The sequence below is a fragment of the Bactrocera tryoni genome, chromosome 1 (assembly GCF_016617805.1).
Source record: "Bactrocera tryoni isolate S06 chromosome 1, CSIRO_BtryS06_freeze2, whole genome shotgun sequence".
Classification (NCBI taxonomy): Eukaryota; Metazoa; Arthropoda; class Insecta; order Diptera; family Tephritidae; genus Bactrocera; species Bactrocera tryoni.
This window is the reverse complement of record NC_052499.1, coordinates 83,647,904-83,673,215: the sequence shown is the minus strand read 5'-3', so window position 1 is coordinate 83,673,215 and position 25,312 is coordinate 83,647,904. Positions and strand designations below refer to the sequence as shown.

At 38.5% G+C, this 25,312-nt stretch overlaps 1 protein-coding gene across 4 annotated transcripts; it reads left to right on the top strand.

The window, feature by feature from the left end:
• Window positions 1-24,899, top strand: LOC120782261 (carcinine transporter). 4 transcript variants are annotated; one of them, XM_040114430.1, is made up of 11 exons: window positions 1-270; window positions 12,666-13,080; window positions 15,089-15,201; window positions 19,581-19,743; window positions 20,030-20,206; window positions 22,387-22,536; window positions 23,414-23,641; window positions 23,792-23,919; window positions 23,987-24,073; window positions 24,142-24,476; window positions 24,543-24,899. In XM_040114430.1, the coding sequence occupies exons 2-11, from the start codon at window positions 12,761-12,763 to the stop codon at window positions 24,636-24,638; spliced, it is 1,797 nt and encodes a 598-aa protein (XP_039970364.1). In that variant the 5' UTR covers window positions 1-270; window positions 12,666-12,760; the 3' UTR covers window positions 24,639-24,899. The 4 variants fall into 4 exon arrangements, with proteins under 4 accessions (XP_039970364.1, XP_039970360.1, XP_039970362.1 ...); XM_040114426.1 differs by having other exon boundaries at window positions 12,661-13,080; XM_040114428.1 differs by lacking the exon at window positions 1-270 and adding an exon at window positions 7,365-7,791.
• The last annotated feature ends 413 nt before the right edge of the window (window positions 24,900-25,312 follow it).

Here is a 25,312-nt window from a genome sequence, read left to right as displayed (position 1 = left end):
ACTTTTTCTCTCCAACCCGTCGGTTCGGTTATTTCTTAGTATCAAACTAAACGTGCGCACACTCGCTTCGAATATTCGGAAATCAACTTTAATAAACAAAGTTTTTATTGTTTTCTAGAAACTAGAACTTATGTGATATTAAGTTCCTTCTTTTATATATTCTCCCATACATTTTTAAAGTGCCTTGGCTTAAAATATAAACACGCTGAAAAGAAAACTAGAACATTTTAAGTTAACATCAAAGTCAGTATCAGTTACAGTTACTTAAAGGTAAAAATTATATGACATTTTTTTTTGAAAAACCTTAGTGCTAATATAGTGGATTCTAACAGCATCTTGTGTATACATTTAATCGATAAGTATGGTATCATATCCGAAGCACAGCGAAATGTTACCATAAAAGAAATATACGACATGCAATTTTCAATGCAAACGGCTCAACTGTCAACCCTATATACTGAATAAACAATTTCCTCAATAATAATGTACAAATATTCAACACGAATGCTGTCACCTAACTTTAGAAAATTTGGAAACATGTTTGTGAAGCTATAATATCATTAAAAATCATTATTTTTATGTACAAACGAATTCCAGAAATGTTCGAGTTAAGAAAACAAGGCACTCTAAGAATATCGAAAAAGAAAAACGTAGCAATCTAGAATCTCGAACAAAATCACAATTATTTTAACCTAGTTTTCCCTACTTCTTCATTCAACCAGCTTTCGCATAGCGTTTTATTTCTCTCTTATATCTTATTATAGCTTATTACACACATCTTTACCTGTCGGCGAAAAAAATTGAGTTCGGTTTATGATCCTTTACTCATAACTAATTTGTAAAACAAACTTCTGCTTGCAAATTACACAATTTTTGGATATACAGTTTCCATTCGATTGCTACGCAGCTTTTGGAATAAACTCATTTTGTATTCAGCGATAAAATGTGGTCTTATTGCTGAGATCAAGACGAGAGTGAAACACAACGTATGCCATATTACGTACAACCAGAAAATTTTATAATTTTGAAATAAAATAAAATGAAATAGAAAAATAACAAAGCATGGCCGCTGTTCAAAATCTAAGGGTGACTAAAACATTATTGATGTGGTAAAAAAAGTTTCCTCTCGAAATAAGCTGACAAGTTATACGCATATGTTAAGGAGCATAACTAGTGTGACAGCCTAAGAAACGTCGATTTTTTGTATTAAAAAAACAAAAAACACTATAGTATATCGATTGTTTTGAAATTTGCAGGGCTTGTGTATATAGTACATGTTTCAAAAATACCCAGTGAAATTTTTGAAAAGAAAATTAAATATGTGTTAGCGCCAGGTGTCATTTTAAATGGCGCCAGTCTGTTTGAAGAAAAGGAAACACTAATGCAATCGAACTTCCATATAACAAATCTTAAGGGGGCAAAACTAAGCTACGTTATGTAAAAAAAATTCATAATAATTATAGATTTGCTTCAAAAGGTCGAAATGTAATGACGCTCTAACATTTTGTTCGCTATCAGCCTATATAACAGGCCAATTTAAAACTCCCACGCAAAATTCGTTCTTTTTTATTCAACGAAAATCCCTTCAAGGCTGATACACTGCTTATAGCAACTCTCCATCTTATCGATACCGTTCTTGTAGTACGAATTGCTTTGCTTCAAAATAGGCCTCAGTTTTAGGGATCAACTCTTCGTTCGACAAAAAAATTGTTCCCATTCTTTTGAAATCTGAGCCAGATCTGCAGAAAATTGTGGCTGTAAAAGCAATTTGAAGCACAAAACATAAATTTTACCACCATTTTCACTGACTTGTGACTCAGTGCATTGGCTTGGTGAAACAGCACTTTCTTTTTCTTCAGATGTGTGCGTTTTTTCAGCGATTTTGTACTTCAAACGTTCAATAACTCTATGTAATACGAGTAGTTGCTGTTGATTGGTTTTCCTAGGTAGTCAAACTGCCCAAAATACAAGCGCCACAATTTTGTTCACCGACTAATGCGTTTTGGAGCGGGTACATCGTGTGCAGTCCTCTCGGATGACTGTCGTTTAAACTTCAGAGTAAAATGTTGTAGCCATGCTTTATACATTGTCACATATCGACGGAAAAACTCGGGTGTATTACGCTTGAACATCTCCAAACACTACTCGGAATCATCAACTCGCCGTTGTTTATGGGTAAAAGTAAGCTCACGCGGCACCCACTTAGCACAGAGCTTCCTCATACCCAAATATTCGTGCATGATATGATGTGCTCGTTCAATTGATATCTCTAGAGTGCCTGCTACTCGACCACTTCAGTTTACGGTCAACAAAAATAATTTTGTTTACTCTTTTGTCTGAACTTAGCATACCAGCCCTTGATATTTGCTTTTCCTGTGGCAGTTTCCGAATACTTATTCACACAGCCAAGGGTATAATTTATAAGGAAAGCAAAACATGCTGAAAATTTAAAGAAAACCTTATGAAATTGTTCTAGAAATTAGTAAGATGTATAGAAAACGGCGTTGTTCAGAAGTTCGTAGTAGAGAAGTTCGACTGTAATATTTACATTTGATTAACACCTTAATATAGGTATACAATATATGAGCTTTCGAAATATATGTACATATATGATCCACGATACAATACATTTATTGTTTTCCTTACATACCATATATTCACTCCTTTGCGGATCGTTGATGTTGCATACGCAATCACTACAACTTTTACTTAATTTTGCGCTTTTCGATTTTATAATCAGTTGGGATGATTGACACACATAACAATATTACATTTTAAAAATAAATTTATATAACTATTGATATGAAAAGCACATGAATAAGTATACACAATTAACCCACGTTGAAAGTTCTATTTTTACGAATGATCGATTTATTTTCATTGCCTGTCATATCAACTTTTTTCGGTGTGTAATCAAGCAGATTTTTCGTAAATATGTTTCTCCGCTTATCATTTTTTACCACTTGCTGCTTGGGGGCCTATTCGAATATACATACAATACATATGTAGACACATTTACGATTGTATGTTTCTATGTTTCTTATCTACTAAATTGTGCTATAATCCAGTATGGAGCCCATTCAGCGCGTCATTAGCAATTATGACGCTGTAAATTATTTCCCATACCTCTTCAATTTGTACATATCATACGTACATACATATGTACAAGTATGTATGCAGGGATGCGTGTAAATATAGTCTATTTGTATGTAATTTGTCATAAAATAGTCGCCATAAATCATATCGCTTACACTAATTATCACCGTAATAATAGTGTAATATTATATTATTTTCATAGACGAATGCTTAAAAGATAAATTTTAATTATTTAATAAATTATATAAACAATAGTTAACGGTAGTACACCCTCGAGTCTTTTCAATGCCCCTGCATGCCACAAGGCAATGCAACGACGAGTATATCCGCAACAGATAATGCCTCAAGTGGCATCCTATACTAACGCGCACAGGCAAGGGGGCTCTTGTATTGCGTAGTAAATTTGATCGGGTGCTCCAGGCATTGGCATTCCTTATCTAAGGTCTAGACAAATAGTAATAACAATTACAGCTATGTACGTAATAATCGTCTCCTCTGGGTATTTGCAGTTGAAATGAGTTTGTAAATAAATTTAGAAAGACATCTCAATGCAATGCAAGATTTCTAGTTCCGCGAAAGATTTATAATTTCTAATCTCTCTACACATACTCAGTCAACACCGATAAGAAGTCAACACCATGAAACGCTGTTAGACAGTATCACACTGGGTAAATGGCCTATAATACATAGCTCCATCGTTGCACTTCAGACACCTTTTATGGGTTTAATAATGTTGGTTTAACTGTAACAAAGTAATATGACTTAATTAGGTTATAATTAGAATTTAGACCATACTAAACTATTTTAGAAAGATAAAGATAGTTGTGATGATTTTAAAGGAAGAAAAAATGTCATAAACGATTGTATGGCACCTGCACTCTTATCAGATCTTTAACCTTAGTATGAAGTAAACATAAAACATGGATGCTTTCGGCCAAGCAAGAAGCTGTTGCGAGCTTTGAAGGCATCTTCAAGAAATATATGCTATGATATACATATGTATATATAGAAAAGATACACTATTGTGAGAAAATGTGTATGTATAAAATGTAATTGTCCGGAGTTAACATACAAATAGTTTACAGTGGAGGCCAAAGGTTATAATAAGGTTTACTGGTACTATATGGTATATGATCTTAAGATGCGAAGTTCATGCTCTAAATTTAATATCATCAAGATCGTATGATAAAGGTCATAATATATACTAAAATATTGTTCATATGCAATCATAGAACGCTGAATAACAAATTTTCGTTAACTTCCTTAGCCCACACTTCTCTTGCGATGTTTGAGCTTTGATTTCATTTTAGAAGCATACTCGGAATATATGATAATGTCTTATGACGAGTTGACTGATTTTTTATACAACCAGAGTCTTAGTTATATCTTTCAAAACCCTTCATAAACAATGTTTATTTTGAATAATGGAAGGTCCAATAGCTTTTGTTACCCAAAATCACCAAAAACTAAAAAAAACAAGCTAAAAATAACAATTGCGCAAATATGTCGACGTAAGTCCAGAACATGTTCCAAGAAATTAAAGGAAACCCGTTATATTGAATGAATGAGCACTCCAAGTCTTAAAAACACTTTTTTTGAAATAAATCTCTAAAGTACATATTTAGAATTTAGTGAAACAGTTGAAAAACGAATTTACCAATAAAAGTCAATAAAGACTAATTCTAAGAAACCCTCTGTTATATGATTGGATTTCGTCTTAAATGAAAATAAAAACAAGAAAACACATTCACTTCGGTTACACCGAAAATAGAATAAGCTTTACAAAAAAAAAGTTTCTATACAAGAAATAGAACTTGTTCGGTCGGTTTGTACATAAGCTTTAGGTTTTTGTGGTCTGATTTGAACAATTTCTTTGGAGGTTTTACCGCTGCTTTGAACAGTAAAACATATCAAATTTCGTGAAAATACCTTGCCAAATGAAAAATTTCCACAATAAAACTTGACTATAAGTTCTTAAGCGTCGCGTAAACCTAAGATCGCTTAATCAATAAAAGTGTTTCTATAATCTCTGAAATAAATGGAAATGTTATTGGCGTCATTATCTCCGAATACCCTAATGTGGTGTATGTATACGTTGATAAGCCCGACAAGTACACAAAATACGCCTTGGCGTCAAGATTATTAACGCTATAATTAAGTTCATTCAAAATTACTTACCATTGGAATATGCCCACTTAAGTGCCCACTCCAAATTTCCGACAAAACTTCTTGAAATAGAGCTCTAGCAATTTTTTTTACACAACCCAAATATGTGCACAGTCATGAACGGATCATAAATCGAGGCTATGGAAAAAGTAACTATTTTCCTGTATCCAAACGGCTTCAAGCTTTTACTCAATATCATCTGACGTATTTATTATCTTCTGTGTAGCAAACAGGTGAGCACTGCCCTTTTTTATAAACAAAACTACATTTTTTACAATGTCGACTGATAAAGCGAGCAATAGGAATTATTGGACCGTCACGCGTTTTTTAATGACATTCCGACACATGCAAGAAGAAAGTACTATCTGCTTTCGTACCTACATACAGTGCATGAAAAAAATTAAGGCACACCGTAAACTTAAATGTTTATCCAAAAATTACAGGTTTTCCTTTGCATTTTCGAAAGTATTAACAATCATATGTTTCAATTTCAACAATTTTTTTTTATTGGGTAGTCGAAAAAGTCTTTTCGTATTTCTAATCAAACTTCAATTTATTTTTTTAGCTTTATAATAAACTTTAATAAACCAAATTTGTACCATTTTGGCGATCACTTTTCCCATCTTTCCGCTAGAGACAGTATTCCATCAGTGCAAAACTACGACAAGTAATTTTCAGGTTTCTCTTGAAGTCAACATTACTCTATAAAGGAGTTTTGCATTGACCGAAACAAATGGTAGTCCGATGATGCAAGGTCAGGGTTATATGGTGTTTGCATCAAAACTTCCCAGCCAAGCTTTCCCAGCTTTTACCGAGTCATCAAAGATGTGTGAGGTTTAGCGTTGTCCTGATGGAAGGTGGAGCCCTTTCTGTTGATCAGTTCTGGCCGTTTTTTTCGATTGCTCGCTTCATCAATTGTCGGCAGTAAAATGTAGAATCAACCGTTCGGCCCGGCTGGAGCTGCTCATAGTGGATGATTCCTTTCCAATCCCAACAAACACTCAGCATAACCTTTCGAGGCGTAAATTTTGGCTTTGCACCCGTTTGTTGAGCTTCACCACGGTTGGACCGTGATCTTTTTCGCGCATTATAGTCACCGATGCCCAGAGCATACTTAAATTATGGAGGCAACACTTCTAGAGCCTGCTGAATGGCAGTGAACGCACAACGCTAGGAGAAGGCGAACCCGATTCCCCAATCGATGACGATGGAGCAAACGTTCCATTGCCCAACCATAAAGAAGTTCGAATAGCAATTACCCGCCTGATGAACAACAAAGCGGCGGGGGCCGATGGATTATCGGCCGAGCTATTCAAACACGGCGGCGAAGAACTAATTAGGAGCATGCATCAGCTTCTTTGTATAATATGGTCGGGCGAAAGCATGCCCAACGATTGCAATTTAAGTGTGGAGACCCCACAATCAGCGCCAACTACCGTGGGATAAGCCTCCTCAACATCGCACATAAGGTTCTATCGAGCGTATTGTGTGAAAGATTAAAGCCCACCGTCAACAAACTGATTGGACCGTGATCTTTTTCGCGCATTATAGTCGTATTTGATCCACATTTCGTCTCCTGTTACCTTTCGCTTCAGATATGGCTCGATTTCATTTCGTTTCAGCAAAGAATCGCACATGTTAATTCGGTCAATTAAATTTTTCACAGACAATTCATGTGGTACCCAAACTTCGAGCTTCTTTTTGTAACCAGCCTTTTTTAAATGGTTCAAAACCATTTCATGATGAATGTTAAGTTCCTTAGCGATGTCATGGCTGCTTATGTGACAGTCCTGGTCAATTTTTTCCATAATTTCATCGACTTTTTCGACTACTCAAAATGTAAGCTAATAATACGAACTGCGTCGAAAAGTTGGCCTGTTGACAAACACTTTTTTAAATCACTGTATGTTATGCAGGGACTGTGTGCTCGCGGTGTAGCACGAGTACGTAAATACTCCTCCGCGCGATAGTAAAACAATTAAATTTGCTTTCCAAACAAGCAGAGCTTTCTATTTATCACCACCGATAACCACCTTCGTGTTGATAATTTGGTTTTAATTCTTGACAATGCTATTTTAATGTCAGATTAAATTTAACGCTTACCAAAACAAGATCAAATCTCGGAGCAGTTCACGGTTACTGGAACTGGAACTGGCATGTACTGGAAAGTTAAATTCAAGCATTGTATTTCATCGAAATAACTGTATAACACTTGTATGCTGTAGCAACAGGATTGAGCTTAGTGCTCATAATTATTAATTATATCACCTAATGCAAAGTTGTTGTTACAAATTGCTTGCAAAGAAGATAAGCGATAAGTTAATGGTCATTTTGTGCCTTCCAATGTGATATCGTGTTCGAGTAGTTTTTAAAGTGAACGCGGAAAGTTTTCATTGCAATTTTTTTGTATTTTTCTCGAGTGAACGCGAGAGTTGTACATTTTGTAGAAATTTATTGAAAAACTCAGAAAAATATAATAAAATCAAGTATACTAGATACATTTTTGACTGGAACTATAAATTCTTGAGGGTAAGCAAGAGTTCATGACGTTAATTGTGTAATAAAGCATTGGAATCATATAAAAGTAAATTCATTAATTTATAAAAAATTATAAATATTTTTGTACAAAATAATTTGTTTAAAAAATTCAGAAAAATTTTTAGACAAAATAATTTTTATGTAAAAATTAACCCTGCAATGCCTCAAAAAACCTATAGCAAGTTGTGCAACTTTAAATCATAATTATAAACGGCGACGATTTCTTATTGAATCACCAGTGAAATAAGCAAAAATTCACTCGCAAAATGTGTGATAAAACCAAAGTGAAATTCCAAAAAAATTAGAAATAATCCGGCTAAAGTAAAATACTATAATTTATCGCTCGTGCCAGTTAAAATAGTTAAATAACACTACTCTACAAGCCTGAAGGAAGAATTTGCGAATGATGTGCTAAGATGTCTGTGCGGTATTTGAGGTGTCCTGATTACGATTTTGAGTTCAAAAATTGTTCGTAGATTTCACGTATGTACAGTAATTTTTGAAATTTAGTAAATGGTGTTAGTTCGACCCTTGGCTACAATACAAAAATCCTACGTGTTCGGAAATTTTTAGTATCGGATTTAGCAACGCAAAATTAGCGAAAAACAGCATCTCGTATTGCAGTCGCAAAAGACTGGTGTTATTAGCGAACTTTCTTAATTGATTAACTTTCTATAAAATATTCCTTCGCTTCCCGTAAAAAGTTCTAATCTTCCAGACCGCATTCGTTATAATTACAGTTAATAAAAGTAACACAGTATTTAGTCAAATAAACGAATAAAATATTCTTATGGTTCGTTTGGAACCGTCTGTCACGTTAAACAAAGACTGATCTTCAGTAAGGACAGATGGAAGTTCAATTTAATTGAAGCAAAAGTATTCGTCATAGAGCATGGCAACGCTTTTGTGAATTTTAATTGGGACTTGATATCTAATTTTGATACTTCGTCTAGTATCTTGGAAGGCGCAAACCCTAGATATCACCGACGAATTAAGCCAACAAGACCCTATGAGTAAAAAGCATTGGACTCTTGCCCATGATCTTGATGATCATGCACATCCTTAAGGCATTGCATCTTACACTGCCCCGTCTGTCAGCTCATTAGGAAATTTAATTATTATTTCGTTATTAATGTCTTCTGTATTTCCTGCACTGGTTCGGTAGCCAGACGAATGTCATGTTTAGAAATCTCATCGGCTATTTAGTTTCAAGAAATTCCTTTGGGTCCTGGCGCCAGCATATATGCTGCCGCTTTCCGGTAATGCGATGTGAGATTAATTGCCGCCTAGCTATCACCATATATATTGATCTTCTTTACGTTTTTTTCTGCGTGGTTTACTACACCAGTTGCTTTCCTAACCACCTAGAAGATACGGCAGTATTTCGGAAGCTTTAAGGGTCTCCTAAGATACAGCTCCGAGCAATAGGTTTCGGTTTCCAGCTTAAGGTAGTCTTAAAAGCTTAATAGTCTTAAAGATTATCTAAAACTCTACGTAAAGCAAAACTATCGTCCTAAATTATATGAAATTGAACTGTTTAAATATTTTTTTAAGCTTAAAGAAAAACGGAACAAATGGTTTTTTTCGGCAAAATCAATTTATTTTATTCAAAATCGTCTGCTTCTGCTTCAATAAGCTTTCTGCAGGGTCCAAAAACATGTCAAACGAGTGTTTCAGCTCGTTGGCAGATATGGCCGCCAGTATGCCGGTGTAAACCTTTCGAATGACCTCTAAGTCTGCATAACTCTTTACTTTCATGAGCAAATGCATTTTTCCGAAAAGGAAGAAGTCGCACGAGGCCATATCAGGTGAATACGGGGAGTGGTTAATGGTTAAATGTGAAGTTTTTGTTCTTTTTGAACTCTTTAATGATGTCCTTCGAATGTTGGGATATGAGCAATTTTTGGTCGTCAGTCAATTTGTGCGGAACAAACCGTGCACACACCTTTCGTAAGCCCAAATGTTCGGCCAAAATGCGAAAAAAATTGAGGTTTTGGAGGTTCAATTCAATTTTCATGAATTTCAATGATGATTTCGGCTGAGTTTTGATGAATTCACGCATAGTTTCGATGAAATTTCCGGTGATCACGGATTTTGATGGACCCAGAAGTTGATCGTCATTCGTTATAGATGTCTCTAGGGTCAAGCACTGGTCGATTAAATCGATTAAATCGTTTTATATCGATCTTGGACATTTGTGTCAACATTAACCCAACAAAATATTTGTAGAGATCTGTTTGCATCCCAAACTTATTCTCAACTGAAAATGTCACTTTTTGAGCCGAATTCTCGACATTTGCGGGAAATTTTGCTTTTCTTTTTTAATTCCAAGAAAAGTGCGGCTGAGGACTCGTTCACGTTTTACTGAGGCTGACACATACATAGATAATACTATTACTCTACTACTACCATCCACATATATGATTTCTATTAGGTATTAAAAAAATATAGAATTTTTGTAAAGCAACTTGTGTTAGTTAACAAAAAAATGGATCATAAAGCATTTCGTGTGTTAATTAAGCATTGCTTTTTGAGGGAATAAGGGAAAACACTTTTGGACCGTTTTTATAATACAATAAAGTCTTAAATTTACAAAAAATAACGGCGGAAGCAAAGTTGTAATATGTCCTCACGACCAACGTTGAAAACGTTGAAACTACTCGTGCACTCTGCTACGGGATAGGCAATCAGCGTCCTAAACTTGTTTCATCAATCAAATCGGTGAAAGTTTTACCAATTTTAAAACAAAGTTTAATGTTGGCTCTTTGTTCGAAGCTCATTTTCGCACCGATAACACAAACATACTGACACTTAAAACGCAATAACTTCACTTCCAATCAATGAAATGCCATGAATTTTTCTTTGGATCAATCTGTAAAGATAGCAGATTCTAACGCACTAGTCGACATATAGATGGCACCACCAGGGGGCGCTAGATTGCAAAAGTTCTGTTTACTTTGGAACGCACTATGTACAAGTATGTGTACACAACAGATCAACGTTCTAAGCTGTCAAAGTGAGATCCATCTTAAGATCGACTTATTTCAACTTAATATAACTACATAGGTCGTTCTCGTACGTTAAACATTTGAAAGATCTTCTAAAATAAAATTTTAGCATTACTAAGTTGCCGGGGTATATAAGTTTTACATACAGACCAATTTCAATATGTGTAAATCAATATAATCTTCATTTTATCAATAATTTCCGAAGAATGTGGGAGAATGTTAGGTGTCTGTTAAGAGTTAGTTGAACTTGTGGGAGTTTCTTTGAATATACACCTTAGAATAGAGCTAAATGTTTATAATGTATAATAAATGTTCCCTCAACTCTTTCACAGAAGCTCACGTAGTTGCAATACCCTTATTCAAGGATCGTGCAAGGTGCCAATTAAGCAATATGACACCTGTTATGTGTGTGGGTTTATAAATCTCAGAGCTCTGTGTTACAAAAATTACGTAATGTAGAGGAGACGACATTGCCCTTATTATATACATAGATATATCATATAATTTGTATGTCTGCCTGAAAAATGCGCAATTGGCCATGGGCACAAACAGCTTAGTGCGTGAACCTGCAATTCCTGTTGTAATGTGCTGTAAGGATGTCTCTAAGTAGCGGATCCATATCTAACTTTTCTATCGCAAGATGTTGAACAGAAAATAATTAATTTATTCACATAACGAAGATCGAAATAGATATAGTGTTTAAATGATGATGAGGATGACGAGACGTTTTAACTGTGAGTCCATCCATCCGTGCAATCAATAAATAGGGCAAGATATATTGAGAATATTTGGTACAAAAGGTCCTTGGCTCTCAAAGTCTATAAAATGCCGTTAAGTGAAAAACTTTAAAGTGCTATAGTAAGCCCTACACTGTCTATGACTGACTTTTTACGGAAAATATCGGTTATCTTTGAAGATATCTTGGCATAATTAAGGAACGTATAATCTTAATCTATAAAGTGCCATAACCAAACCCTAAATTAAGGTATGAAGCTCTAATTTGGCACAGGGCGCAGTACATATCTGCTAAACCACTAAAGCTACAAGAAATGTGTTTTGCTCATAACGGTGTATCTTTGTGTCTAAAATAGATAAAATCGGGGGAAAACTTGACCTAGCCCCCACATAAGTAATACCAGGATTTTCGAACATCCGGCTGACTTTACTCCACATGATTGGTGATAGTATTGGAGATAGCTTAATGAAACCCAGGGAACATTTTTTTAGTATGTGCCATGATAACAGTTAATGGATAAATTTGGTCAATAGTACCCAAACTCCCATATACTACATATAATGATTTTCATTTTTCTCACGAACCTTATCCCGAATATGTCGGTATTTATATAATAATATATAGATATAAACAAAATTGCTTAGAATCCGATCCTCTGGTTGACGTTTTAGATTGTAAGGTATTTCCCTAGCTTTGATTCCTGCAAGTTGCAAGAGTATAAAGTGTTCGGTTGCATGCGAACTTACCCTTTCCTTACTTGTTCACATTGGATTTAGATATAATGCAACCAAAGAGAAAGTTGAGGGGCATTGTAGCGATAATTGCGCTGTGCTATAAAGTTTAGTAAGTAAACAAATAAAAAAAGCATTCATAAAATCACAAACTTAAAAATTGATTTTCTCTCAAGTGCTAACAATTAGAAAGAACCTTTGAATACTTAAAGATAGCTCCCATAAATCAATAAAGCACTTCACTTTATTGCGCATTTCTTCGCTTTATTATGACAGCGCGGAGTTAGAGCTTAATAGGGGCACTTAAAGTGGGCACTAAGTCCATATATTTCACCTTGCTTATCACAGCCTTTTAATACTTATGCAAATGCAACTTTATTTCCAGAACAGCATTGTCTCTTACTGAAGCGTAGCGCTATCTTTGGGCTAAACACCAAATTTAAAGTGACAGCCACAAACAACTCGATGCACCCATAACCACACAAATGCAAGAAAAAAAGATGTTGGATGAAGTAAAGAATGGCGATGTCAACAAACAAACTGTGTCAAAGGAGGAGGAGGAGGACGAATTCGATGAATCGGAAGCAAATGATCCCTTTCAGAAGATCATGGAGCGCGTTGGCAATCACGGACGCTTCCAGCTCATCTACAACATGACATTCGTGCTGGCTTTGGCCGCCGCCGGCTCAATGGTATATATGAATATCATACTGGCGCTCGACATTCCGGAGCACTGGTGCACCGTGCCGGGGCAGGAGCTGACGAACTACTCGCTGGATGAGTGGCGGCGTGTGACGTTGCCGACGTAAGTATGCGCATAGTAATATGAGCACTATGCAAATTGAGAACTGTGCAAATAAGTATGTGTGTGTGTTTGTGTATGCATATGTGATTTTTCTAGCAGGGTGATACTTACGTGAATCGAAAGAATTTTTTATTTATTTTTATACCACGAACAGGGTGTATTAAGTTTGGCTCGAAGTTTGTAACACCCTGATGGAAACATTGAACGAGCTGAATGAAGTTAGCCATGTCCATCTATCTATCCGTCCGTCCGTTCATCTGTATATATGCGCACTACTCCCTTACCTTTGAGGCATCGATATCAAATTTTGCGCAGATTCTTTTCTCTTCAAGAAGCTGCTTATTTTTATGCTTTGATATCAAACTACAATAGCATGTAACGGATTTTTAAATAGGAGCGGTTTGGGATATCATTGAAGTTCTTAGTCCTGTGAAAGTACATTCGATGCCATTATATATGGAACTCGATTTCTTTTACTTGGCCACCACGGGCACGCTTGCAGAAATCCCGACGCTGAACCCAATTTTCGACGATTTTCGGCCGATACTGCTGAAATTTAACGTTTGACTTCTTGGCTTAGATCACAGACTTGACGTAGCTTCACAGGAAGTAGTCTAACGGTGTCAAATCGGATTTCGTGGTATATCTCCTTCACCAAACGATTGTGACATTCGCTGTGTGGCTTGTGTCGCCGTCCTGTTGGAACCACCATATTGTCCAAATCCATATCATCCCATTCGGGCCAAAAATATTCGGTTATAATTGAGCGGTAGCGGTTCCCATTCACAGTAACGTGCCGGTCTTGATCATCACGGAAGAAACACGGCACAATGACGCCAACGCCCCATAAGCCGCACCAAACTTAAATTTTTTCGGGATGCGATGGTGACTCGGGGAGTACGTGTGGATCGCTGCTTTACCAATAACGCATATTTTATTTTTTGACGAAGCCATTCAGCCAGAAATGATCCTCATTGCTAAAAATGATTTTTGATGAAAATCGGGATCGTTTTCAAGTTGTTGCTCAGCCCAATTCACGAACATACGACAATTGTGCTGGTCCAGAGGCTTCAGTTCTTGTGTCAATTTGATCTTGTAAGGATGTAGGCCAAGATATTTTCCCAAAATTCCCCACAACGACGTCACAGAGATGTCCAACGCTTGAGTGACTAATTTGGGTCTTCCTCAATTGATGCGCTAGCGACAACAATATTCTCGACACTGTGGGCTCGTCTTTGTCTCACTGGCACGGGAACATTTTGTACTGTGCCTGTGAGTCCAAATATTTCGCCTACACGTCCAATTGTTGATTTGACAGGACGATTATGACGATCATAAATTAGACGTAGCGGTCGTAAAGTTGATGCCACTGACTCTGAGTTTCGGTAGAAAATTTTAATAACTTCGACTCATTGTTGGATCGTATATCTTTCCATGATGGAATGGCAAATCTTATTGAAGAGAAATGTCAATAGGTCTGGAAAAAAATGGCGTCGTTTGCTGTCCCTATCGGTCTACTTTTGCAATGTCCCTATTGGAAACCCCGTTAGATCCAAAAATTTTTTCAAACATAAATTTCAATATTTTAATCAATTTCAAATTGGTCTTTTAAAATCTACAAAACAATATATTAAGTACCACCCTTATGTATCCAAATATGTACGCATGTGTGGCAGCATTTTTCATTTCGTAAGAGAATCAGCTTTATTTGAATAAGAGCAAGGTGAGTTGGTTCGCCAACAATTGGCAGCTGTTCATCTGTTCATTGTTGACTTTTCACATTGTTCATCGAACCAGCGAGTGCGCGGTTAGACTCCGTTATTTCACGTTATTTTATTTGATTTCATTTCATTTTATTTTATTCCACCTAATAAGTCGCTCCCATGGTGGAAATTAAAATTTAAACTCGATTCTTTTATTTGTATTTGCATTTCTGCAACCTCCCACACCCACATCCGCCCGCACACCAACAACAAACACACGAACCAATGTGTGTCCATATATACAGACAGAAGGATAATCGCGGCGCGAGCAAGCACAGCAACTGCGAGATGTATAATGCAAATTTCACGGAAATCGACGATTGGCTGCGTTGGAATAAAACCGAGTCAAATGTAACAGGTGAGTAATGGCTGCGAGCTACACCAGTACTATATATGGTACTTTGGTAGGTACGTTGCCTTTGAACTCTTAAACACCGCCATACCAATATGTAACTGTACATGTGTCTTATGTAAGCAAAGAAAATAATCATACATTCGAACACATGCCACAAAACTCAAACATTGGCTTTCACACAACGGGGCTTGAATTAGAGAGTTGTAAGATCTTACCTAACGCAAATGGTTCTTTTAGTTTCTTAAAGATATGTAGGGAGGTGATGTAGGTGACGAGATCCGAAAATTTCTAAAACTATCATCCGCTTAGAGTTTCTAATGGTTTTTCTAATAGAAACTCATTTATAAAGTACCGGAGACTTTTACCCGGTTTGATCCGCTAGGTTAGGTAAGGTTTGATTCTATAGCTGATCCTTACGATTTGAATCACACTTGCAGTATAAAGATAGAAAAATCAGATCTCAAGTATCGACAAAGCGACTAATCAGAGAGAAATAGGAGAGACTCTCAGAGTCACACAAGGAATTCTATATATTTTGGTAACAAAAGCTCAGAACATTTTTTAAACGAAATTCGATTTGAGATCACTAAGGAGAGACTTACTTACTCATGTACCCAAACCCAAAATACCTTTCCCATGAAACGAACATTTCTGCCTTATGCTGCCCTGCAAAATCCCTGCAAAACTAATATGGCCATGTAAACTGACGTTGAGTAAATCTTAAAAGCTTCATCGCGCGTCTGTCGTTTTTTTTCGCTATTTGGCGCCAATTGGAGATTCGAACTGTAGCCAGGTCCATCTCCAACTGGTCTTTCCAGCGGAGTAGAGATCTTCTTTTTTCTTTGCTTCCCCTAGTGGGTACAGCATCGAATACTGTCAAAGCTGGAGTGTATCCATCCACTCCATCATAAATCCTAGGCAAAACTTTTCTCTTGAAAACTCGTAACGCCGGCTCATCGGATGTTGTCTGCGACTTCGAAGTTATGACTGTCTACAGTGTCTGGACAGACAACAGTCTGAAGAAAGCAGAATTAACGAGCTTGAAATGCCGTCCCGCAGTTCCTTTAAACCGAGTTGCTGATGAGTGCTCAGGGAACTGGAGTGCAGATGAAGTAGAAATCAGCTTCTCGACTTCGAGCTTTCCTTGTATTTATTTGCGTGCTTCTTTTTGGTGCACAGAGGCGAGTGCGTATCCTAAAATTGGTCCGAATCAATACTACGACCTCGGAGATCCCCCTTCTTAAAATCACACTAGCACACACATGAAATCTGACCTGGTTCAATTTCTGTTCTCTGATCTTGTTACGAATTACAGCTTAGTTTACCGTTACCACTTTAAAGCATTGTTGCACTTACTCTCCTCGGGCTGTTATCCTTTTCTAATTTCGATTATTTCCCATTCAGGTTTTACACTTTCTCATAAATTTTGTATCATGCCGTAACTCGTTTTCATACACATATGCAGAGGAGTTTTTGATTTTTTTCGCCATTCACACATTGACCGTCTAACAACGCCGGCAAATTGATTTATAGTCTGCGTGGCAAGAAAGAAACGCTTCTATTGCTGTTTGCGAGAAAAAAATGGATTTGACTTGTGGCGTTGAGCGAAAATTTGCATCCATAAAATACGAGTGGGACAAGCAGAAGTTTGCTTAGCAAAACAACACGAGTTGCAAAACGCTGCTTAATTTATAGGGGCTGATTCGAGAAGAAGGAATGAGTTTGAAGATAGTGTACCAAAGTTCAAATACGAACATGGCTGAGTGCGAAGCGAAAGCTATACTTTATATGTATGAATATTTTTGTGTGTGGTTTTCGATAGAGAAAAATTTAAGGTTAAAGAAGTTCGAAAACACTCAACGCTTTGGCAGTATCGCACACAATTCTAAAAACAATTAGAGAATCTACTTTCTCTTCGCTACAACGCCATTTTGAACATAGTACCTGTAAACATCGTCGGAAGGTGGCGTGGATGCCTGCGAAAGTGGCTATCAGATTTAGAAAATCTGGGTTCTTAAAAAAACACGTATCTATCACACACTTTGACTTCATACCGGATCACTTATATCATGAACTCACTAAACCTAACTCTGGCGACTCCTTCTCTGGCCATATATCGACGAGAGAACTATGTCTGGGAAGAAGCCGTTGGAGGTTAGGGGCAATGAGCTTCTTTACGGATGGGTCGAAGCTTGGGTGGAATGTTGATGGAGGTATTTAGCCTCATGAGCTCTCTATTAACTCCAGCTTCAGACTTCCTGACTTTTGCAGCGTTTTTCAAGCGGAGGTTGCAGCTATTAAGATAGCAGCAGATCTGCTGGTACGGAGTGCAGCCTCCTTCAGAAAGGTTACCATTCACTCAGATAGCAGAGCGGCGATACTAGCCTTGAACACATTTACAGTGCGTTCAGGGTTGGTCGAGGAGTGCCTTGCCTTGCTTTCAATAGCATCAAGTGTCTTTGGGATAAAACTGGTGTGGGTGCCGGGCCATAGTGGAATCGCAGGAAATTATAAAGCCGATGAACTAGCAAGGCTAGGGAACAGCTATCGGTGGTATCGGAGCTGGCAACCATCGGTTCATGCGCAGTCGCCTATTGGCCCAAGATTGACCGCACGAGATCTAGTGATCACGTTGCCCTTAATAAGTCAAGACCCTCCTTAGTTGTGGGTTTGGTTTTACCAGATGCCATTTGCAGAAGCTGCATGGAAGAAGATAAGGTGGAAAGAACGCAAGACTTCCGTCTTGACTGACCCGCGTTTCGGAGGTCAAGACTTAAATACTTCGGAGCGCATATCTTCAGACATCCCACCGAACTGGCGGCAGTTGAAATTGAATGTCTATGCAAGTTTTTATTGGCTACTTGCGCTTTACTAATTTATAAGTTCAAACACAAAAGTTTTTCTTTTCTATGGCTTAACAAAGAACTACATATACCCGTCCGCGCGCGATCTTCGATTAGCCATCTAACCTAACCTAACCTGGCCTCAATGCAATAACTTCAGGGTGGAAACCCAGTTATGCAGGTCTCGCTTTAAACCAGTAAAGACACATAGAAACAAACACAGTGTCATGGCGCTCGATAAAATTAGCTACTAGCAGTGATTCTGCAGCATTCGGGACATGGTGAAACGAACAAACAACTCGCATAAAAAGAAATAAACGACACTTATGGGACAATAATCAAGACTATTTTTAATTAAACTATTTACAATGCATAGGATAAACAATATCCTTATTTCATCTTCAAATTCCCTTCTAATTGATTTCACAAACGAGGTCTCAATTTTCCAGTTTTTGAACAAAAACGTAAAAAGCGAAATAAAGCATCCAGAAAGATATTACCAGCACATTATCAATCCACCAAAAAATTAAGCATCTCAAGCTCTCGGATTATCCGCAAAGCGCACTTCGGAAGCACGCATAGCACAGCAAAACACTTTTCGAAAAATTCAACATTAAAATTCAAAAACTTGTTACATGCAACAGCGATAATTTTCCACAAATCGCACAAATAAATATTTTTTCGAAAATTGTGAAAATGCGAAAACTTGTAGCCGAACGGCAAGCAATAATTGAACCAAAAAGTACAAAACCGAGCGCAAAAATGCAATGCTCGTAATAAAAACTAAATCAATGAGCAGGAAGCAACATGAACGGAGCCGTGCAAAGAGCGCAGCAGGACAACATAGTGTAGAGTGGGAGCCAGAAGGCGACGGCCTGCGTGTGACGAGGAAAAGTAACTTTTCCATTTGCTCGGGCATAACTTTTTACAACTTTGCACTTTAATGCGTTTCACTTACAACAGCGATGCGATTTCATTTCACTTCCACTTGTACTTCCACTTCCACTTACAATTCAGCGCTCGCTTCAACTCCCTTCAATCTCGAACTTGGCTTCGGTTTCTACGTTTCATTGAATTTCATTTTGGTTTCAATATATTTCTCGCTTTGCTTCTTTTGTGGTCTGCTCGAGTTCAGTTTAGTTTTGTTTAGATTTCTTACGCAGCGTCTTGAATCCAGTTGGTTTGCCTTAATTTTGTTGTAAACTGAGGCAAGCAACTAACAAACAGTTACAAACTCAGCTAAACGATAGATATGTGCCTGTGTGTGTTTGTTTCTGTAAAGATGTAGCGTCTGTCAGACGCTGCGGCTTTCCCTGGAGACAGCCAGTCTAACGCCTCCGTACAAATACATATTTATATAGATAGTCATGGTAGATGCTCATAATTCTCAATACATTCTTCCAACTAGCTCACTCTCCCACTTGCACTCGCCACTTTCCCTCCCCCACTACATAACCACTTACATATATATATCTTGTTGATTGTTGCCTTCTGCCGTGTCATTTATGCATCCTTCCTGCTATTGCTTCCGTCTTGCAGCTTGCCAACATGGTTGGAGCTACGATCAGACGTGGTACGAGTCCACCATACCGAGCAAGGAGAACTGGGTGTGCGCCAAGGATTTGTATGTGACGAACACATTTGTTGTGGGACGTGTGACAGAAGTCATCGGATCATTTGTGCTGGGACAAATGGGTGATGTGTAAGTGCAGCGACACTTCGTAAGTCCACAGTTGCAGCGCGGCGTCGTTAATGTCGGCGCTTGGTCGACTGGCTGTTGGCCACAGTTGGATTAAATAGAAATTTACTGTAAAGCTCTGTAACGCGGCGGCGGGCGGATAATTGAAAATGTTTTTCCGCTGACGCGATGCTCGGCTTCAGCACTGCAACTGCAACTACTTAAGCTCGCTCTGCTCTTTACTTTGTTTGCCGTTTCATTGACTGTAATTTTTGTTCTCTTTTTTCTCTTTTCTTTCGTGCTACTTTAGTTTTGGCCGGCGCCTTGTCTACTACATCAGCGTCGGTTGCTGCGCGCTGGGACGAGCGTTCTCCATCGTAACCACCAATGTCTATTATGTGTTCCTCTTCTGCACGGGATTAACTGGCTTTGCGGTGAATAGTTTGTTCCAAGCGCCACAGATTGTTGGCATGGAAATATCGAGAGAGTAAGTGTTGCAATAAAATAACAAACAATCACAACAAACGCATTATCAAATTCTTAATTAAATACCGTAATGCTGTGTGAGAATCAATACCTTGAATACACGTGCTCAATTTTAGTATTTGTGTACCACGTAGTTATTCTTTGTGGGACTACGGATGGATTTTTATCGAAATTTATGTACTTGTGCGGTGGATAGTGTTATACCAGGCAGAGAATAGTCGATTTAGATGTATGTTGCGAGAGTTATCTTATTCTTAAAGCATAGTCTAGCTTCACAATATTAACAAAAGTAGCTCGATCGCTAGTTAATAAATAACAGGTCTATTGAAAGGACCCAGGCCATAGATGCCGCTAAAAGCAAATCCACATAATCTTTAGTTAGCCTTAGCCCTGAAAATCTGCGAGTATACATTTACAGCTGTCGGATCAAAGCATTATTGGACCGTAATCGCCGAAACACGGCCACATTGGAAGAAAAAGAATGTGCAGTTTCACCAAACCAATCCACCGTGTCACAAGTTAGTCAGAATGATGGCAAAATTCCATGAATTTGGCTTCGAATTATCACCGTCGCTGTTGTTGTCGTAGTGGTAGAATTATGCCGAGTTACTATCGCATCCACCGCATTCTCCAGAACTGAGATCTCAGAACCATGCTCGTTCGAAAAAATTTTCGTCGAATGAAGAGTTGTTCCCCGAACCTGAGCTCCATTTTGAAAAAATGGATAAATCAAACAACAACAAAAATGGTATGGAAAGTTAGGAGGTCACTATAATCAGTGTACCATCCTTAAATTATGTTGGAAAAAACGGCCAAAAAAATAGTCAATTCTTAGATTGCAAAGATAACTAGCTTTGCTCCAACGGAGTAAAGGAGTGTTTGGAAAGTCAGACAAACAGGTTTTCGGCGTAAAGAAGAACTCCCGTGTTCGAACATATAAATTTGCAAAACGCTTCGTAGCGAAAACAAATATGCACAGGCGTTAAATTTTCGTTCCCGTCAGTTCGGTGGGATGTCTAAAGGTTTGCTCTCCCAAGTGTGTAAGTCTTGACCTCCCAAACCCAAGGAAGTGTTGAGTTGTTTCCACCTCATCTTTTTCCATACGGCTTCCGCAGATGGCGTCTTGTAAGATTCCCGGCCAATAGGGCAATAACCTGTTAAAAGCCCCACTCTAGAGAGGCTAGTCTTACTGAGGGCAAAACGATCACTAGATCTCTTGTCATCGATCTTCGATCAAAAGGCTTTTGCGACAGCGCATGTACCGATGGTTGTCCAGGGCTGGCCAAACTTCCGCGAGGCCAGCTATCTAGCAGTAGAATGCGAGACGAAGTCATAGTTACAAAAAAAAAATATTAACAAAAAATTTAATAAAAATAAAAATGTATGCTTCAAAAATACTGCCTTGAATATAAATGGTGAGAAGTTCGAAATTCGAACATAAATACAAGTACCTCGATTTTGAAGGCTAACTTCGAAATACAAAGAAATTATTTTTTTTTTCTTGTGTTTCAAGCTCTTGAAAAAAATCATTTTGATCCAATACCCAGCCTCATATATGCAGTCTAATCTTAGATATCTTATGTGGTATTGAGCCTCCAATCTGTTATAGAATGTACAGTATAATGAAAGGAGGCAGAGAGTGGAATTAAGACGGAGCACTTCACAGAATTATGACTATGTAATAGAGTACATTTCGATCTGAAGCCCAAGAATGTAAAGCTTCAACAGTTATTCGAAGTAAATACTTTCTCTCATCCGATCTTTCTGTCTTTCTCATTTTTCATCTCACTCTCGCTCTTTCTCGCACTCTCGCTCTTCAACTAATGCTTTGATAACACGAGCACGCCTTAAATTATATTTCGATGTTATGTAGATGCGATACATTTATCAATTAGATTTTACGAGACCCTGCGTTTTTAATCTGCTTGAGATTTCAATTATTAGAGAAGTTCAAATTTTACTTTTTCTGAAAACTAGACTTGCTTGATCAGCAACCAAATCTCTCCCGTTCATTGAGAAGTAGACGCATATACTAACAACTCGTAATAGGCTTGTGGGGACTTGCTGACTGCTTAGTGCACGTTTGGGCACTTTAAGTTGCGCCCACTCGCCGACTTTCACCTTACATACACACATACATACACTTTGTATACGTTATTTACTTGTTTTTATCTTTCGCAGACAGGACCGCAGCATCATCGCCATTTACCAAAGCGTTGGCTGGTCCATTGGCACATCGCTGATGCCGCTGCTCTTCTGGTGGCTACGTGATTGGGTTGCCTTCATGTGGCTAACAACGATACCGACCGCAATAGTTTTAATTTTCTTCAAGTACGTATACCCACACACATATATACATACACTCCAACACACTCATATTAAATACGCGAACTACACGGGAATGTTGGGTGCAACAACAAAGTTATCTGCAATCTGTACAGCAATGCATATCGAGTTCCAGAAGGCGCGTAGCAAATCGTACTAATGTACCGCTACAGTTTAACTGCAGCAACACGAAAGTCGCTCATACGACGTGACATACAGTTATACGTGTGTAGCGTGGCAAGCAAAACAGGGGCAAGGCGGGAAGCAGCAAATGAAGCGGCAGCTACTCGCGCATTCAAACGGTCATTCATTCACTCAATCCATTTGCACGACTTTCTAAGGTGCGCGTGAATGTGTGTGCGTCCGTGTGTGTTGCGGCATGCTGAGGCAACTGGGCAACGATTCGCCAGTGGGACTGTCGATTTGTGCGCTTTCAAATCGATTTCGTTTGTGAATTTCATTCGAGCGCATCGCATCACATCACATCACTTCGAATGGCCGGTGAGCGCGCTGCCCTGGATCCAATCAAACTCATTCAATTGTTTCAATTTCACGTGCCGCCGCCACGCCACGCCACGCTACGCTACACCGCGCCACTACGCCGATACACGTTTCGCTTTTTGCTCTAACCCGTCAGCGCGCCCTGCTAAATACACTTGTCCATCAGACGGACTGAAATGAAATTTACAAGAGTTTTTATGGTTATGCCGCCAATATACTCTCAACTGCAGCGCTTTGTTGCAGCTCATGGTTATTGCATTTTTGTTGTTGCTCTGATAATTTCTCGCATCTGCAGCGCTTGCTCATACCATACACATACATACATACATACATGCATATAGCAGATTGTTGGTTGTCTTACTCAATTCAATTCTCCTCGCAGATACGTCATTGAGTCGCCGCGCTGGTTGATTAGCAAACACCGTTACGGCGAGGCGATCACGCAATTTAAGAAAATTGCAAGAATTAATGGCCGCGAATTCGACATGACGGAGAAGGAGCTGGCGCAGATGTACACCAACCAGCAGGTGGACGAAGTGACATACGGCATGGCGTCGCTCTTCAGCGGCTGGCATCTGACACGCAACACAATCATTATGGGCTTCAGTTGGTAGGTCAGCAAAAAGCTTACAACACATTCTACTACTATTGCCTTTATTTTTGCCATTTGTGGTCGCACAAAATGGGTCACAGCCCATTTGTCGGGAACAAACTGAAGTCTATGAAGTTGCCACAAAGCAAATAAAACGTTTATTTTCAGGTGTGTTGTGGCGGTTTCTTACTTCACGTTGGTGCTGTTCAGCACGCGCATGGGTGGCAACCCGTTCCTGAATTTTCTGCTGCAGAGCGTGGTGGAAATACCCGCTTATGTGCTCGGCAGATACCTAGGTGAGTACAGGTTAGCAATCTTAGGTCCAAACAAAATCAAAAAAGAACTGCGCTTACCTCTTTCCAGGTGATACTTATGGCCGCCGCTTCACGAATTCCTCCTCTTTCCTCATCTCATTCGTTGCCTGCATACCGCTAATTATCTATGCGGCAGGTAAGATAAGCTTAAGCGACTTACAACTTATAGAAATCATGTTCATATATTCTGTTTTAATATTTCAGATGTCGAATACGAGATGGTGATGGTGTGCCTGGCCACATTCATCAAATTTCTCAATGCGCTCACCTTCTTCACGGTCAATCTGCAGAGCATGGAGATTTATCCCACCTGCATGCGTCAAACGGGTATCGCGCTGGGCACGATTCTCGCGAATGCCGTCGGCGTTTTGGCGCCATATCTCGTCTACTTGGGCACCACCGTGAACATAAGAGCGCCCTACTACATTCTCGGCTCACTATTCTTCATAGGCGGCATCGGTGCGCTCTATCTACCCGAGACGCTGCACAAAAAGTTGCCCGACACAATGGAAGAGGCGCGGCACTTCGGCAAGCATGACGTAAGTGCATGTGGCATGCAAATGGTGTTGAAAATTAGTTAATCCTGGAAATGTTTTTATTTACAGAAATTCTTCAGTTTGCCGAAGGCGCCCCCGAAAGTGGAAGAGTCCCGGCCCACAGCGGAGGAAGTGCGCCTCAATCAAACAAAGTTTGCTCCCTAAAATTGCGCAACCAAATTGTGGCTGTTGTTGTTGTGTATGGGAAATATAAAGTTATGTTTAGTTTTGTTTAGTTTTATGCAGTATTTTCACCAGGTGAAATTAGTTTTTGTATGAAATGTGCAGTTGTGTGTTTTGTGTACTTTAAGCTGAACTTAGTCCTGTTATATTTTCAAATGTACATGTGATCTATGAATTTATGTGTTTTAATAATCGGATAACGCAAATAATTGTGAATATGGGGAAATAAAAAAAAAAACGTCACATAAGTGAAATTGATATTACCGAAAAATAAAGTGCTTTCATTAAAAATTAATGCTTAGGAAAATCGTAAAGAACCAAGAATCGTCGCGCGCTCGGCGATTTACTCCTCATTGTCGTTCATTTTCTTCCTAGCGGGGTCATTAGGAGGTCGGAGGAATAAGTGAAAATACTTTTGAAAGATTATTTGGGTATAAGGAAAGTGAAAGCACGATTGATTCCAAAACACTCGATTTTTTCGTAAGGCAGCGTCGCATTAACATCTGTGAAACAATGCTTTCCGACTACCAAGATGTCATAAGCACTATTGCTTATGATTAGTCTTGGATCGGCCGAATATCGTGGCATAGTTGAGCCGAAGCCGAATAACCAGGTCAAAGCCGGTCAAAAATCAAGGTTATGTTGACAGTTTTCTT